Source organism: Cuculus canorus, chromosome 7, assembly GCF_017976375.1.
Source record: "Cuculus canorus isolate bCucCan1 chromosome 7, bCucCan1.pri, whole genome shotgun sequence".
NCBI classification, from domain to species: Eukaryota; Metazoa; Chordata; class Aves; order Cuculiformes; family Cuculidae; genus Cuculus; species Cuculus canorus.
This window is the reverse complement of record NC_071407.1, coordinates 21284416-21303235: the sequence shown is the minus strand read 5'-3', so window position 1 is coordinate 21303235 and position 18820 is coordinate 21284416. Positions and strand designations below refer to the sequence as shown.

At 41.4% G+C, this 18820-nt stretch overlaps 1 protein-coding gene across 7 annotated transcripts in view; it reads left to right on the top strand.

The window, feature by feature from the left end:
• USP54 (ubiquitin specific peptidase 54) overlaps positions 1–18820 on the top strand; it is a 98533-nt gene that overhangs the window by 34243 nt on the left and 45470 nt on the right. For all 7 annotated transcript variants that reach the window (XM_054071034.1, XM_054071035.1, XM_054071029.1 and 4 more), the window contains exons 2-3: positions 11242–12095; positions 14297–14389. In XM_054071034.1, the coding sequence (XP_053927009.1) occupies positions 11949–12095; positions 14297–14389 (240 nt within the window). In that variant the 5' untranslated portion in view covers positions 11242–11948. The remainder of the gene's footprint in view (positions 1–11241; positions 12096–14296; positions 14390–18820) is intronic.

Genomic DNA, 18820 nt, shown 5'->3' with positions numbered 1-18820 from the left:
GTGTCTTGTTTCCAAAATAAATAGTAATTATTCTGTGAATTTTGGAAGTCTACCACTACTATTCCATATTTCTTATTGATTTTAATCAATAAGATTTTAATTTCATGAAATGATAAATCTGGTTCTAGAGTTTGTTGTGAGTGGGTGTGGGAATAATGTATGTATCATTTCCTCTGCTCATTGTTCAGTATAATACGCACATTCTGCCTGTTAAAATATATTCCAGATTTTTTTGAAGGAATAACTTCTTTGTATTACCAGTGTGGTTTAGGGAGAGATTGACCATAGTCTACTGAGATGGTGCTCCGCTCAGCCACACCTGGAAGAGAACGTCCTGCTCTCCTTGTCCTGGCTAAAAGATCTTGATGAGTTGTATCAGGTCACTAAAACCAGCAGGAAGTAAAGCAAGCCTCTCTCCTCCCCAGAAGTGATCATTTTGTGAGCTGCCCTGAGCCAAAGGGCAGAGGCGTTACCTGCCGACACTCTTCCTTGCTCTGGTGGCCAGGAAAGGTTGGGTTTGTTTGTACAAAAAGGTCACTCAGACATCGCTTGTCTAAGGAGACAAGTCCTTCTTCTGGAACGTTGTTCTTGGCGGGACTTAGAGAAGCCTTAGGCTTGTTTTCTTAAGCTGGCAGTTCAAAAGCCTTTTGCTTTTGTCTGACAAAAACAAGTGTTGTGGTGGTCTTGCAGGGGTTTGTGTGTTTTCTGAAGTTGTTCCGTTTAACATAGTTAAACGTACAGGTTATGGCAGGGATCTTGGAGTTTCCAGTGTTTTAAGAACTGAACAGGCTGATCCCGAGTTGGAGTTCCGATATGAGGCCAGAAAAGCCCCGCAAACAGCCAGTGGAGCGAAGGAAGCAGACTGTGGTGGCTGTCACGATGAACAATGGTTTTGGCACACCTGCAGCCTCATGCTGAGCTGCTCCACGCTTGGCAGGAAAGGAGTGACTTGGAGGATCACCAGATACTTCTGTAGATGGTTTTGGTATGTTTCCATCGTCTCTGAGGGAGAGAAAACAGAAGCACTTGCTTCATAGTGTAACAAATGACTGGTGGAGGCTGGCATCATCAGCTTTTGGGGCAGGGCTCGATAATGAACTTCCAAATGGGAAAGTCAATATTATGCTAGATCCAAGGGCCCTTAGAAGTGAGCATGGGGAGGCTGATATTCCACGGTAAGGGGGAGTAGTGGGATATAGTCAAAGCAACGTGTTAAAGTTACGTTCATACCACCCTTCTGAATAGATATAAACATATCTATATACTTTTATTCAAGAAAAAGAGGTTTTTCTAATAAGAAGCAAAATGAAGTGGGAAGAAATGCATTTGTAGGAAGGTTCTGCAGTACGACACAGCTTTTGACTCCACGAGGGGCCAAATGATGTTAATCAGTTGCTGTTTCTGCTGGGAGTTGTCACAGATTTAAGTTGTGAGACAAGATTACTTCTTCTAAAGAATAGTGCGTCACAGCCACTTCATTCCATCGATTTTCCATTTTCCATCTTATCAGGTTGTGATATGTTGGATCATAATGGTAATAAGTCTTTTTAACTGATGTATTAATATCTATGAAGTTTCTCAAGTATCTCGTGTACTTGATTCCACAAGAGGATGTGTGTTAGTGTTGCTGTCCTGATTGGTGAGTGCCTGTGTCACCAGGGTAAACTGGTGCTGGAGAACTTGGGGGACTGGGAAAAAATGAGGATGCTAAAAAACCAGAAAATTTTCCTTCTAGTCTAGCAAAGAAAATCCATCATAACACCACACATTTTGGCTCAAGCTCAGAGCGGTTTAGCTTCAAAACGAACTACTTCAGTCCTGATTGACCAGAAATGTAAGACTTTTCCATGTCAGCAACTTGCTTGCACATGTGCACACACACGCAGGTATGACTTATTTTCGTAGTCACAGAGGAAGGATTTACAGACTCTTAATCTTGATAGAATTTTCTTATTTTCTTCTGTCTCCCTTAGAGGTGTGTATAAGGAAGTGTTGTGTGTCCTAATGCTGGTTAGGCAATGGATAATAACAATAATAATAGTAACAGGGCATCTGAATGCTTTCTCCTAGTATTGAAGGAACATTTTGTAACTGATTTCTCAACGAAGCATTTATTTTGGTGTAATGAGATGACTGAAAGTACCATCATGGTGTGGTAACGCTTCTTGATGGCTTCTACAAGCATTGCTTTCCCAGATGTGAGGTGATCGTTCCTTGAAGGCTGTTTATTCTGAGGGAAAGGACTTCTGAACAGGACAGTGTTTGATTTTGTCCTTTTATTGCCTTGCTTTTTCATTCTGCTTTAAAATAGCAACAACAAGAAGTTTTATTGAGGATATTTCCCTCTCCAGTATGTACCTATTGATTAAATGTATTATAACTTCCCTGGGCACCCACAGAATTCTTTAAATTTCATATTTAACAAGCTTCTTCTGGTTTCAAAGGGGGGAGCTCGTGTGAACTACCTCTTCATGCTCTTCTGCTAGTGAGCAGCGCATAGGTGATGTGGAAAAGCTCCTTCCATGGTATATGCCTCCTCTTCAGCACTTCACATTTTTTTTTGTAGGGAGCTTCTGGTGCTGGTCAGTAGTGCCATTTCGTCGCAAAGCAGAGAAAAAAATTAATCAAAGCTGTTGACATCATTCTTCTTTCTCTTACCCCAGCACCCAACTGGGCTGTTCAGCTTGTATTATACTGCGTTTGCACGGCTTCTGCTCTGTGACCTGCTAGGACAGACCCTTCTTGTACTTAACAAGAGTTTCTTTCATGCTTTGTGGATGTTTCCAGGCCAGAGCAGGGCACAAAATAATCTGTTTTGTATTCAGTACTTTCACAGTACTTTTCTGGTGAAGATGAAATAAGCTTCCTGAATGGAAAACAATATCATCTCTATAAGCCTGGTTTTGATACAAGGTAATTTTGTCATTGTTTCTGCATTTTCTAGAATGAACAGCAGCTTTTTTTCCCCAGCAAATCCCAACATTTTAAGATACTAAAATCTGTAAGGAAAGAATTGTGTAAGTTTTTTGAATCAGTATGGAAGTAGTTCCTATGGTAGCATCTGGTAGACTTGCACAGTGTCCTTGAATCATTCAATTTGAATTCAAATTTGAGTTCAAAGAGGCCAGAGTTTTGTGCAAGTTCATGTGCAAATCTTATGGCTTCATCTTATTTTTAGTTCTAAAGGAAAATGAAAGATCTGTGTTTCAGGAAACTTCTTTGTAGGATGCAATCTGCTTTGCACATGTAAAACTTCCATCTGTGTACACTGTACGTATTCTGTAATGTTTTAGTTTCAGAAATACATTTCTGACAAATATCTATACATGACAAATCAAAGAAAGTGACTTTTGCCTGTTCTGTACAAATTCCACCCAGTGAAATAGGTTGAACTGGATTTCAAGGCTTTTTTTTACAACTGCCTGATAAAAAGATAGTGGGTTTTTTTTTTTCTCCAGAATATTTATTCTAGTGTGTGTTTCAAAATGCCTTTCACCAGCAGAGTTTAAGTAGAGTAAATTGTCTGTTTGTAAGAGGCTTCTCAATGAAAGTAAAATTGCAGGTAACGGAGGTAGCTGCATGCCTTGCTGTACAAAGGCTCGTTTCCAGTGTTCTTGGGAATGATTGCATGACCTTGCCTGTATTTGATGTTCGGCTATAAGTTCAGGACTGTTGTGTGTTCAGTTGTCGTTATCTCCTCTGTGAAACACACTGAGCCCTGTAGGCTGGCCATGTACTCTGTGAGATGGTGTGATGGGTCGGGGCTGCAGCTGAGGAGAGGTGCAGGATGCCCATGGCTGTCAGCTCGGCCAGCGCTGACCGAGTGGACCAGTTCTGGAACTGGGGTTGGCAGGAGCCACAAGCTGTTACAAGCGCTTTATTTGCTGGGGAGAGACAAAAGCACAACGTGTGAGTGTGGGATATGAAGTTTTGAGGCTTGGTCACATCTATTTGCTTCGTATTTAAAAAAGGAAAAGAAACCACAGCTCGCCGGGAGTCTTCTCTGTCGTGTCCTGTAGTGCACTTATCAAATGTTCTCTGCTTCTACTCTGCGAGCCGTATAGAAAACCAGAAATCAGGCTTGTCAGTTGCAGGTTGTTGGTGAGGTGTATTTCCCTGAACCTGTTTGCTTTACTCTTCCCACATGCCACTAGCTGCTGTGGGAGACAGAATGTTTTGATTCAGTAGGCTTTTTCTTGTGGTGTGGGCACATGTTTTTCCTGCTGTGGTTCTGAAGTGTTCAGTGGGTTTTGTGGGAAAATGCTTCTATATACAAAGCCAAATTAAGCAAAAAAAACTAGTTTCCCTGTTCTTGTTATGCTTATTCCTCCAAAACTAAATACTAATGATCTTAAACCTAAGTTGAGATTAAGTGCTTATGCATGTGTGTGCTCACTTGTGATTCTGCTGGAGTGTTATTTATAGCTACACAGTGCAGATGACTGCTTAAAAAAAAACAGGAATAATCGGTATGTTGTGGATGCTGGGTGCACAGTTCTATATTTTTATGTGGAAGTATTAATCTATTTAATGTTCTGTAGCTCAGCAGCACTCCTTCTGCTTGTCAGTTTTAGCCAGGCAGGAAAAAATGATGTAAGCATTCGGTACTGGGACCCAGCACAGGCAGCTCAATTGTTCTTTAATCTCTGCCTGTTCTTTGTTTGCCCAGGTTCCTCTGTACTGTGTCAGGGTTACACTGTGGTGCGGTACTAGACTGGCAAGAACATGAGTGTTACAAGCCAATTTGCTTTGTGGTAATGCTGGTATAGATAAAACATAGCATACTGCTCGTTAATAGTTCGGGAATAAGCTGTAACTATTATTTTAGTGCCAAATACTATCCTGAGCTAAGACAGAAGGGGGGGAGTAAATGCTTTTATGGAACTATCGAACATATTGGCTAGCTCCAGCCATTGATCAAGAGGGAGGTGAAACTGTGTCTGCCCCCTTTATGTGGTGAATCAAAGTCCATTATGTGCCTATACTGAGGAAACTGCTTTCTGCCCTGCCTGCTGCCTTTCCACTTGAGCACTACCTGGAGAGAGCAGTGCATTGCGGTATTTGACTTTGAGATTCTGAACACATCACCAGAAAGACTGATTTTTCTACCTGAGGGCCATCCATCTGTTTGATCAAAGTCTATAGCTACTCTAAATGTGTTGCTGCCTTTGTTCAGTCTGTGTTGTCTTTCCTTTGGAATTCAAGGACTAGTGGTACTCAAGGGAATTTTTCCGTTTGCTTGTTCTCCTGCAAAATCAGTTTCTTGCTTACCTGTGGTTTTTATTCTGTGTGGATGTGTGTTAACACATGCATTTGTATTAAACGCTGCTGAAATCAAGGTATGATGGAGCAGAGTCTAATTAAACTGAGGGATCTGCGGTGCTGCAATGTGAACAGCATATGATCAGGGAGGTGGTTGCTGCTGACTTCTGTTTCAAGGAGGGAGAGGGGTGTGAAGATTGACAAGTGAACTCATAGCTCTAACAAGGTGGCTGTTACAAGAGGATTTTTCTGAAAACACTTTTGATGCTGTTCAGCAGTGGGAGCCTGGCAAGGTCAGGCAAAGACTGGCAGCAGGATTTTAGGATTTAAAAAGCTGTCAGTCATTAAGTCTTATGTTGTTGAATACTGCTGACTACTTCTGAAAGCTTCTGGGGACTCTTTAGTCATTGTTGGGCTGGAATTTGATAGCCCAAGCTTTCCTGGGTCAGTGCCATAATCGGAAGAGAGGTGAGATTGTTTTCTTGTGAATAAAGTGCCACAGGGAGAAGGGCCTTGGAGTCTTGTTGCAATAGCTAATGGCTGTAAAATACAGAATTTTGCACTGAAAATGTTCATTTTTATCTGGAGGTTGAATCAAATGGCGAATTCATCTCAAAGCAACTCTTTAGAGAGCCAAGATGAAGATCTGGAAAGGGAATATCTGGCAGCAGGAAGCTGGCTGAGCGCTCGCTAGGATCGCACGAGAACCTCCCATTTCTCCATATGGTTGGCAGCTGCCCTGCTTCTATTTGTTGTGATTTTCTGTGTCACACAAGATTGACTGGTGATGTTTAATGGCTTTTGAGCACTTGCATAACGTTTGAAGCTGCCGTGTTTTCCTCATTTGTCCGAGTTCCACATGAAGAGCTAATTTTACCTCTCCCTTGCTCCTTGTGAAACCCATCACCAAGCCTATGGGCAGGTAGGGTGGTTTTTTAACTACAGGGTTGGTAGAATAAACTTAGATTTCATGTCGAAAGTAATACAAAACTTTAGGATCGGCAGTGCAGCTGTGCAGGTGTGTTACGCTGCAGGCTTTTTATCATCATGTACAGCTGTCTTGAAGAGCTGGGCAGCTGTGGAGGGGAGATCTGAAGGGAGTGCAGATTGTTCTGAAATGACTGGAATTTACTTCAGGCTGTGTAGACTTTCGTAATTTTATATGTATTCCTTCCCTCTTCGTCTGCCAGAGAAGAGTTGTGGAGAGAACACGTCGTTTGGGCTGCGTAACAAAACGGGAGGCAGCTGCTTCTGAAGGATTTTGGAAGTAGGAAACAGAGCTGTGGGCTGGTCTGCCTCCACTCCCTGTAACCTCCCCAGCCAATGTGTGTGCTGAAAGCACTGCGATGTGTGAGATCAGGGGTTATTAATACCATGTTTCTGATATGAGTAAAGGTTTTATCTGGGGAGTGAAGTGTGTTTTGGCAATAAGCCCCACACCAAGTAAATAACGTGGCCTTTGAGTCTCTGGTTCTGACCTCATCTCTCATTGTTTGTCTTTGAACAGAAGCCCTTTATTATTCAATTATCCCACATTGTGCACTTAGAAATGGCAGTCACTAAGAAGAGATGCTTTCTTCCAGAAACTTCTAGATCATCTCGCAGGTTAAGTTGTTTTTGATCAGAAAAGGGTGTAATGCTGGCTTTAGATAGCTAGAGTTATGTGGTTGGCTTTTTTGATTTATTTTTTTTGTAACTGTAATTTGCCTTTGAACGGTTGTCATGTTGTATTAGAGCTCCTTACTGGATGGGGTTTAATAGCTTTTTTTTTTTTTTTTTTAGTAGCCAACAGGATACTTTGAGTCCTCTTAATTGCATTATGATAGTCTAGACACCGCTGCCCTATGCTTCTCTCTTTCAGCATGGGATAAACTACATATTTCCCACTATTTTGAACAAAAGTCTGTGTAGTTGCAGGTTTGCATGGAAGACAGGTCTTTATTGGCTGATGTCCATCTTCCAGGAAGGGCTGAAAAAATGATTGCTAAGACTTTGTAACCTTGGAGAAAAGCACCTGCAGGCGGTTGGTAAGGAGTGGAGAGGTTCCCCTTGAGCTCGAGCAGGTATAAGTTTGCCGCTGTCCGCCACCACCACTGAGCCTTCTGCAGTTTAAAGCCAATGTCTTTCTGCTGCTTTTTTACTGTGAGAGATGCTCTTTAAATAGATTTGGCTGACTGTCAGGCTCAAAATCAAATGATTCGGATTAGGTAAGTGTTCACAAGATTTCATTACGCTGTGTTAAGAGGCAGTTCACTGTAGTTTTATGAAACAAACAGGCATTTTGGATGAAGAAGGGGGAGAACTGCTTGCTGTGAAGAATATCTTCATGCAGTACAAAGCTATACTTGACCCCAGCAGCTTGCGGGGTCTTGCTGTGGGATGTTTCTGCAGAACATGGTCTCTACGCACCCCTTGTTGGTCTGAGCAGTTAACAGGAGCAGAGTGGGCTTGGTTTGGTTTTTCATGGGTTATTTGTTGGTTTGAAAAGTTGCTGTAAGAATACATTCTTTCTTCATAAAATAACTTGTTCTAAAAACACATTCACATATTGAAGCATTTACTTTGTTCTGTGTTTTGAAAGTTTTTTCAGAAATACAAGTAGTGAAAAACAAATTCTGAACCTCTGCTCTTAGATTTAACACTGATAAACACTGAATTGTTAGTGTCAGCCATAGCTGGTGCTCCATGGAAGGATTTCCTTTCCTAAATGGGTGGTTTGAATTCAGCCATGTGCCCAAAATGGTTCATCAAGCAATAGCCCAAAACCTTTGGAGAGACTTGAGACTGGAATGAGAGGGGAGTGTTACAAAGTTGTTTTTACCCTTAAAATGAGGAGTGGTAGTGGGATCACACCAGAGAATGAAGGATGTAGCTTGTTATGTTTCAATGTGATTGACTTAGCAAGTGACTGTGAGAATGAGCAGAGACTTGAACTCTTCTGTGCCACGTGTCCTGTGGAGTGTGGTGCTCTGCTGGCCCAAGGACACACTTGAGTTCCTTCAGGACAGAACCATGTGCTGAGCTGTGGTCAGCACCGTGCTTGAGCTCCGTGCTTGCGCTGCTGGAGATGTGGTGATGTGGTGGGAGTGGTGCCCTGTGCCCTTTTCTTGCCTACTGAGCCTCTGTGGCTTGGAGCCCTCCTTCCTTCCTGAAGAAAGCTGTTGGCAAGCAGCATGGGTTCAAGGGAAGAGCTGGAATGCTGGATATCCATTTTTTATCATATAGTCTTTATCTACTTATCTATTACTTACTCTACGTTACAACATTTGTATAACATTATTATAAGGCTCTGCAACTTTTTCAGAGATACTGTTAGCTTTTTTTTGATCATATTGGCTAGATTAATTCTGTGCCTTATTCCAGTGAATAGCATTCTTAGCAGCATAAACAAAATTCAAGCAGCTTAAAAGTTTTTAGGCTTTCTGCCTCAGTTCATTGTGTATCTAAGATAATGTTATGAGTAATGAACCAAGAGCATCGTTTATGCTTTTGCATCTGCTGCTCCTCCTATTTTGGTCATATTTCTGTACCAGTAGAACTGCCAGCAGAGAGAATCCTGTCTTTCTCTTCCATTACAGGTTGCTGCTGTTTTATTAGCGATTGTATGTTGGGTGTTTACAGTGGACGAGGGTGAGCTTTTTTCTACTGATAGTGTGCCAGTGGCAGTGTGAAAAAAGCTGGGTACTTCAATAATGATGGGTGGTTTTTACAAAAATTCTCTTTTCCTGCTTGCATTTTTTAACCTTTTCTTTGGTAGAGCAGGAACTAAGTGAGTCTGCAGATAATCTGTACAAATATTTTCTTTCATACGTTTCAGGTTGCTTAGAATTCCAGTTTTTGGCTATTCTATAACTTTGGTAAGTTTTTAGAAGTTGACAGAGTGTGAAGCTGCCATTTATCTCGAGATCAGGTTTTGTCATAACTAGTTGGTTAACAGCTTCAGTGTTCTGCTTGTTCTTACCTCTGTGGAGACAACAGAGCTGGTTGAGCAGACTGAACTTGCTCCTGTGAGTGATCACAGAGAACGTGTGGTTGGTCATCTCTGCCAAGCCTGTGCAAACGCAGGGCAGACAGTAAGCCTGGACGCTCACTGTGAGGGTCCTGGCCAGCTTGCGAGAGTCCTGCTGCAATGGCAGGTGAACTACAAAGCCTCCAATTACATTGACTTTTAGTGTCTTGGAACCAAAATTGAAACAACGCGTTCACATTGACGTAACTGAGACAGCTCAGCGCAAAAAGTACTTAAAAGTTTTATAACCTATTTTGAGAGCAGGATCTTGTTTTGAGCTTGAAGTCCACTGAAGAGGTGCTGCCTCTTGTATGTGCATCCTGGGCATGGCTTGGATTGTACTTTCCATCTTTACCTAGGTCTGTGGAAAGGAGAAGACAGAATGCTTGGCTCAGGGGCTTTATGGGTTAGCACAGTGCCTGCTTGCTGCGGCTCTCTCTGCGTGGTGTTCTGCTCGCCTGTGGTGCAGGCTCAGCCACCGCACCCACTGCAAGTGGGGTTGGCTTATTGAGATCCTTAAATTGCTGCTTGAAACTGCATTACCTCATGCAGCCTGGCTGGCTCTTGGCTCATTAAGGGAATGAGCAAAGAAAGGAGGCTGAGGCTGAAATTGCTTTGAAATGAACCCTGTACACGTTCAGCGCTCGGGAATGTTGTGCAGTGGGCATGGTAATGGTCTGTGTCTGCAGGCTTGCAAGCACAACTGAAAACTGCGTGGCACACTAGCAACAGAGAAGAGTATTCATCTTTATATAGGTATTTGCCTGCCTTACAGCAATGCTGAGACTTTGTTAACATTTGTAGAACATTTGTAGAGTGAGTTTAATAGAAGTACAAACAACATATTACTGGAAGGGAATGAATTAGGCTGCTGTGGCATGTTCACAGATGTTGAGGAAGTTCTTGTGTTTTGACAGGAGGTGAAGAATTTAGAATTGCATAGAAGGTGAAAAATGTGCCTTCACAAAATCCCAGGATGTCTTTTAAGGAATTATTCTTTTAGTTAATTTTCACTGATGCACATGTTCTATGTGTCAATTCTATAGTGACTTCATGCTGCAATTACTACTGCAGTACATGCACAGTAGTCAGTTTGCCTATCCCAGGTATATTCAATTTTTATTACATGTACTGAAAGCAAGGTAATCCTAAATGTCATGGGGAATGTCCCTGGAAAATATTATGCAGTTGTCTGTGAAGTAAATTCAGGCGGGCTGCACCTGTGAGAACTTTAAAAAATGTTTTCCCATGAATCTTGTAGTGACTGTTTCTAGGAGTGTCTTGGATCAAATTTATTTTACATTTCCTTTGAGATGAGGGAAAAGTAAACTTGTGGTGGGAAGAGTAGTTTCTGTCAAATGACTCCTCTGGCTTTTTCAGAAACATCATTGTCTTCTGGAAGGCGTTATATATCCTGTGTGCCTGGATTAAGTAACGTTTTCACAGACACGTATTTAGTTTCTGACTAACAGAATTGTGGAGTTGGTTTTGTTCTGGAAAGAGCAGTGTGCCTTTGTCTTCACAGCTTTCCAAGGCCAGGGCAGAATCCCAGTTCTAAGGTGGACAGTATGCTAGCATGCATTGACAGAATTACAAATCCTGTTGCTATTGTTTGAGTGACTAAGAGATCTTAAATTTAACACTTAAGGGTTGTAAACGCTACGTATGTAAACTGCGATGGAGTTCAGAATTGGTGTGTTTTAGGGTTTTTTTTTTTAACCTAACTTCCTTCTTAACCCTTCCAACGTGCTCTAGCCCTTTCACTCTGGCATTCTGGCATTCTTGTCGTGGAATTCTGTGTTCTTTTGACTGCTATTTTATTTCTTGGGTGGAGGAAGTTTTATATTTTTCACTTTGTCTCAGAAGGTTCAGTGTATTGTGGGAGGTGAGGCAACACTGGTCTTGGCAGAACACCACAAAACCAAGAGTAATTAAATGACGCAAACCTTTGATTATTTTTCTTTCTCAAGCTTTCTGGCATAGCTGGGCATTCCAATTGCAAAAGGAGGATCAGGAGGAGAAACTTCTAAAGATCACACGCAGAATTAGAAGAGCTGCACCAACTTTTTGCTACTCTAAAGCTCCTCGCTCTCAAGTCCTGGTGTTGTTGCTTTTTCCCCGGTGAGGAAAATGTCTCTTTCATCACCCGAGACAGACATAACTGAAACGGAGCTGCCAAGGTTTTATTTTGGTTTTGATTTCTCTGCTCCCTCACTAATTGGATGTTTCCCGTCTTCTGCAGGAGGATTATAAAAGGGTTAGAGAAACTGGCAATTTGGGGTGTGGGAGGTAGCTGCTGTTTTTCTCCTCAGTTCTGGGACCTCCTTGACTTGCAATTTGTTGCTTGAAGTCACTGCCTGTTTGGAAAAGGGAGAAGCAGCACAACAGATGAACTTGCATGACCATGGATTCCTTCTCTTCACAAACTTTGTCTGTGGCTGCTTGTAAAAGAGGTTTTTGCATACATAAGCATCAAATGAAGAAGAGCATCCTAGGCTGGGTTTAAAAGAAGCAAACTGCTTGTGTCCTGATGAAAAGACACATGCTGTTTAAACTATAATTTAAAGAAGACTGGATTTTATTCCATTTTTGCATTTTGGTGAAGGGAAGGAAGAGTCTGATCAAGCCTAATCCTCCACCAGCCTAAGCCTCCATTTTCTACAGCTGAAGCTGGAAGATGTCTTGGAAAAGAAATTATTTTTCTGTGGGCCGGGGAAATGTACAGGGCATGTTTACTCCACGCAACACAACCTCAATAGCACCCAGTAAAGGTCTCAGCAATGAACCAGGACAGAACAGTTGCTTCCTGAACAGTGCACTACAGGTAAGAATACATAGAAAAAAAATGTTTGTCTTTTGCAGTGGAGTGGCGTGGCTGCTATGATTGTATTGTCACCATTTAGATGTTTTGAGTGCCTGACGTTTGAGATTCAGTCCTTCTGGCTGCAGGGCTTAGAACCCTTTCTCTACATCAGTTTCTGTTCATTCATATGGCTTGTCTGTGTAGCCCAGACCCTGTCACTGTGGTTTTTTTTCCCCATGGGCACAATTATGTTCTTTACTAACTTCAGGCTTCAGGATACTCCCCGATGCAAATAATACAAATGCTGCTGACCCTCGATAGGCATAATATGCTATGAAACATAAGAGAACTTATTATAATAAGTACAGTGGAGTTGCTAGTGATTTACTGTATTAATTGCTTCTGTTAAATTGTCGGGTGTAATCACCAGCTGCCTCCTAATACTGAGTTACTGAACCTATGCTCTCCTTAGTTCTGACCTAACATGAGCTGCGTGCTATGCAGGAAGGTGAAAGCGTATGACTTGGCCTTTAGCTTTCTACATAAACAGTTTTCTTGTAAAGCTTAAGAGAGATTGGATACCAAAAATATTTACAGTCAAAGCTGATTTTTTTTTTTGAAAAAAGCAATGTATGTAATTTGATAAATGTACATTTCTTGTTTTTTTTAATCTTAGATTTTTAACATTCAGTGTTAGTCTGAGAGACTCTTGAATATTTGTTGCTCCTTGCTCTTAAGTATAGCTGTAAACATTCAAGATAAACTCCAAAGGCAATTACTTCAAAAAATTGGACTAGTTCCTAAATGTATTATTTTTTTGTCCTTATGTGAAGTCTGTGGTAGTTCTTCAGGAATGTTATGTGTAATCAGATGGTTCCAAGGCTTACATTGTCTCCCAGCCCCTTAAGTGTGAGGAGAGTTTGAGCATAAACATAGACTTCACAATTCTGAAGTTTTGGGAAGCTTTACAGATTTCATATTCAATAAATGTGTTTTCAAATATAAATTCAGGTAACATCTGTGGACTGTGGTCTGGTTATCAAATTGTTCCAGCTGCAAACACTTTGTGAAACCAGCACAGCTTTTTACAGAGTACTGATTTTTTTTCTTAGCCACTTGCTCTAGACAGACTAACCAGAAATAAGAAGTCCAGTCCCTCTGTTTATGCTAACAAAATATTTAGTCAGTTGGATTCAGCCTGGACCTCGCTGTGCTGTCTGGAATGTAGAGGGAGGCAATGTAGGTCACGGCTTCTTTCTGTGCAGGCTTCTGCCTCTGGAAAGGCTCCTCGCTCTAAGGCTACAGAAAGCCATGTTATCGTTAGCTGGAGCTGAAACAGCCAACACCGACCATCTTTGTATGTAAAGAGCTGACAGTGAAACATCTCGGAGATTGGCATTGTTGCTTTTTTACGGATATAAATTTAGATAATTGCCCAAGATTGCACAGATCTAGCAGTAGAACTTAAGAATAAAACCTCTGTGCTGTTATTGCAAGCATTGCCTCTCACTGCTGCTGGCAGAAGGTATAAAAGCCTGCTATCTTTTCTGTGTTGTGACTGTACTTGCTCACATCCCTGATGTTACCACCATGCCTGTCCTGAGAGAAGTGTGACTGCCCGTGCTGGCCTGGGCTGGAAACTTGCTGGTAGTCACGGCGTGTCGGTGCACTTAGTGATGATAGTGTTGGGCATAGCGGCTTTTAGGAATTTATTGGTTTGCCTTGCAAGAGCTTCCTAATGTACGTGCTGTTGGCACTCCATTTCTTTTTTAGTGCTCAGGCTTTCTGCTCAGGATGAGAAGGCTGCCTGGGAGATGGGAGGATGGGCGAGTTTTGTCCCTGCGGTCAGTGGGGCATCTCTGGCAGCGCTGCTCAGCCTTACCGCAGCAGCCAGCCGTAGGACTGGCACAGGCGAGCAGTCCAAGCAAGTACACTTTGAGCTGGCACTGCCACATGGACAGAGAAGCGAATTGATTAATCTAGAATCACATGGTTAGAAATTCAGAGGGATGTTGTACTGTAAATTAATGTGCCTGAATGCTACAGTTCAGGAAGAAAGATGGAAATGTCAGCTGGCAGTTGGATAAAAGGCATCCGATTTTTGTTCACTGACACTAGTGTACTCCTGGGACTGTTTAGCGAGTGCCGTTTTAATCGGAGCTTTATGCAATATCTCATTTTATACATTCATGGAATTGGCTGTGCCTCCTTTTCTGTTTCAGGTTCTCTGGCACCTGGACATTTTTCGCCGCAGTTTCCGGCAAATCACAACGCACAAATGTATGGGTGATTCCTGCATCTTCTGTGCTCTTAAGGTAAAAGTTGGAAGTAGATTTACTAATTTTTACATTATTTATTAACATTTTAAATTATTTTTAAAAAATAATTAGAAATATTTCTGATATTTGATTAATATCTGTAAACAAGCTTACATCTGGAAATTTGTCAAAACTAAGGTAGATATGATAGATAATCAGGCGCTGAGTGCTGCTTTTAAATTACGTTCAAGCCAATAAGTTGGGAAGATTCTGCAGGTGAAGTTTCAGATGCAAAGGCTCTTATCAATGGAGTGCAGATCGTTGTGCATCTCCATGTTGCTTGAAAGATTAGTTCATGTGAAACAGCAGTTTGCTTTGTTTTTTAATTTATCATTCTGTTTGTAAATATCCCGCTGCATACAGTTAGCATGCTCTTCAGCAGTTACCTTTCCTTCAGAGCTACTTTAAACATCGGCATAGAGAAGGCCATCTGTCTTTTAAGCCTTTCTGTTCAGAACTGTTGATTACGTAAGACTAAAAGGTATTTTCTACTATGAATATCGATGTCTGCGTTAAATGGCTAAGCTCTTTGTGGTCTATGTTTTAAAAACCATCAATTCCTTTTGTAGATGCATCTACAAATAACTGACTGCCATAGCTGCTGCCTGGGCAGTAAGATCTAGATGCTAGCTCTCATTCAGAGTGCTGTTATGTACTGGAGTAAATTGTGCAATCCTACATCCCCATTTATCTCTATACATTAATTTTTAGTGCTTCTGTTTTTTTGTTGCTCTCCTTTCTAAGCGTTTCCATTTCAAACCCATGGTCCCCTCTAACCTTGTGGGAGAAGTGGATATGATGCAATCATGATGAAAATGCCAGCCTAAATCTTCCTGAGCCGTGGTTTTTCTTTCTAAATTGGGACTGAGACATTTTCTTTGATCACAAATGGGTTGCAAGATCCAACTGAATATATAAAGCAATTGTGAGACAAGTTATTGTCTTGAATTCTGTGTGCACTGATGAAAAGGACAGACAGCATGTCTTGTACCTATAGTGAAACAGAAAGTGAGTGAAATAGAGAATGCAAAGTTTAAATTAAGATCATCTCAAGTTCACAGGCAATATTTGTAGTATAATAGCTGTTTTGCTACTGTGAAGTGACTTTACAGGTGCTCTGATAGGGACAGGCTTGAAATAAGCTATCTAGTGAGTTTTTGGGCTGTTGATGTGTTTTCCCTTGTAAAGTACAGCAAAGAGGAGACTAAGGACTGAAAGAAGATAAGTAACTTCCTTCTGAAAGGAAATTTATCTTAAGGCATATCTGTTGAAATGGTGAGACAGGGTGATATTTACAGCAGTATCATTAGAAGAGACTGTAACAGTGGGTTAGGAGGAAGATGGCACATCCCAAGTGAGAAACACAGCTATCCAGACTAAAGATGGAGTATTAAATATATCCCCTTCCTTATGGGAAGGTGGCAAGGCTTAGGTGTGATCTGGTTGGAGTTCATTAAGGTCAGCTGCATAAATAATTCAAAGCTAATTCTTTGATCATGCCCTTAAGAATTGCCAGATGATTATTAGCATTCTTTGGTAGCTGGGATGAGGACGGAAAGAAAAGGATTTAGGAAACTATCATTAATATATGCTTTTACTGTACTGGGGTTTAATCTAACAGCAAGATATGGCAAGGAAGTTCCAGGAGATCAGGAGATTACACAGGTGCTGCCATTTTGGTGAAAGTAGACTGGACTCTTGAGGGAGAGTTGAGAGGTTTTAATATAAAGATGATAATTTTAAGTCTTTTTCTGAGTGAGAGTATTGAAAAAGAGAAGGGAGGAAAAAAAAAAGATGTTACAGAAGGAGAGACCAAACCTTTGTGGAACTGGAATTGAACGATGAGCTCTGGATGGTGATGATTGCATCTGGATCAGCAGCACCAGTATGAGAAAGGAAAACACTACAATAAGACTGGAAGATGACAGAATATCTGGAATGTATGTATTAAAGGCAGATGTTGGGTGAAAGAGTATTTAGTTTTGTGGATAATCCTTGGTTTTGATGTCTTGCTGAAGTGTACAGTATGCTATTATAAACTTGGAAGTGACAGATAGAGTGGCAGGATTCACTAATCATATGCCTGCAGCCATATGTTGATTTTTTCAAATTAAAGAGTCTTGCGGGGAAAAAAATGCTGCGCTCTCTTCTTGCTTGCAGATATCTGCAAGGCTTTTTTTGCTTTGTTCTGAAGTTCGTGCCAATGTCCTGCTTAGCCATTGATAAACCCTTATTTTCCAACAGAGCTAAATGTTGCAGCAAATCCTCTATGCATAACTTGCGTCTGATTGTTTGCAGAATCCGTATAGCTCACAAAACTCAATGTACAATGACAAACTCTGGATAAATGTGCAAACCAGTAAAGAATTATCTGGACAAATATTTCTGAATATGAGCAGTAACCAATATTTGACACAAGTAAATAAATGAATTCTAACTGGCTTTAATCCAAACCAAAACGGTAGTGTTTTTTCTAGCTACAGTCTGTTCTTCATGGGAATTTCATTGTGTTCTACCCAAGCCTATTCCAGAGCTTTCAGAAAGTTTACAGATAGCTATCGTGAAACCATACAAGAGGGGGAAAAAAAAAGGTAGAAATGTATTTTTTAGAAGTTATAGAACAATTTTATTCCTGGTTCCCTTATGTTCATGAAGGAATTCATAATTTTATGTTTTTCTCTGATGGTATCATGACAAGTTTCCACCTTTATTAACTTGTATAAAATGTCAATGTGTGTACATAAATATTTGAAATTTACCCCCATTTTTATGTTGTTTATGAAGTCAAAACATATTATTAAAGTGAATAATAAAGGGTGTCACTTAACTTGTAAGTGAAACTGAGGGGGCAAAACTCCTCTCACTCCCCACAAAAAAACCCCTCACCAGAAACATGGGCTCTTCCTTGCCTATGACTGACCAGGCAGGGATACTGACTGATAAAGCTATGTACAAGGGTAGCCCCAAGCTGTGGAGATGGTTGCATTCATCTCCCTGAGCTCCTTGTGCAGGCAGTAGTGGAAGAACAGAAGCCATTTCAAGTATGTACACATTCCCTGCTGGATCAGTGTTCCCAAACTGCACTGTTTTCCCTCCTTAAAAGCCTGCTTGTCTGTCACGTAACTGTGTGTGAACTTGTACAAGACCAATGGTATCCTGTGCTTAATACTCCCCTCATACTGTAAGCATCACCCAGAGCGTGTTCGTGTCCCAGTACAGCAGGATCGTCCCTTCCTTTTTGTGCTGGTCTCTCCCTCTGTCCCAGCCCTCCCATCTGCTCTGGAAGCTGATAACTGCTGTCCTGTCAGGGGAACTCATCTTCACCTCCAGGTCTTTGACATCTTCTTTCATCTTGCCTTAGGCTTTGCTAAGATGAGGGAGAGAAGATATGGCTGGATCCAGTGGGTGCAAAAGTCTTTGGAGCTCTATACCATGTGAAAATCTCCTGTTAGGGTCTGGGAAGAAGTAACAAGCCTTGCATGCTGTCAGGTGGAGCTGCCCAAAGTACCTCTCCAGACCAAACAAGGTGGAGGTATCTACTCTTCTCCAGGGCATGCTGGCATTTTCAGATGGCAGCCAGGCCTGGGAAAGGGGTGATGATATTTGAAGGAAGAGTCTGTGTCACATCTCCCCCTCCACTCCAGGTTCTCTTCATGGGATACCCAACACCTCCTGTGTTGTGCAGAGAGGGTTCATGCTTCTTCCTGCTTTGAATGCTTGCATCAAAGGTGGCATTCGCTTCCCACTGACTTTAGAGGAAGACAGTCCTCACTAAGCTAAATTTAGCCTTTGAATAACACTAAAGAAGTTGTGGTTTTTTCCACGCTGTCATGGATTGCTGCGGCTCTTTCTAGGGATTCTGATGTCATGCACTCTATTTACTGTAAATGCTCTGTTAGCTCTGTAAATATTATTTGTCATTTTAAATTACTTTTTATAAAGTGAGGGGTCACAGGACAGGAGTGTCATGCCTGATACCACATCACGTTTTATTCTTGTACCACCTTGAAGGGATTTTATAACCTGCTGTGCTACCTGCCTGAATATATGTCTACAAAACGAACCTCGAAATCATTCCAGAAATATGCTCCTTGGTTATTTTGAAGGAATCTTGCATCAACAGCTATAAAAAGTCAAGGGAGATCTGCAGACTCTCTGCTGGAATCTCAAGTGCTGTTCCTCAATGTGTGGCGTTGTTTAAGTGTGTTTCTGAACACAAGCTGTCCTTACTACTCTGTGGTTTGTCTGCCTGAGCACTGGAACAGCTTTTTGATTTATTGTTAATGTTGAAATCTACTGTGTTCTGTTTTATTTTCTTTTTTCTAGGGCATGACTTTGCTTTGGTGTTTGTTTATCACAGCTGGAAGAGGGCAGGAAGGAGGAAATCCGTCCACTGTAGTGAGCATGCCACACAGAGTTTGTTCTCCT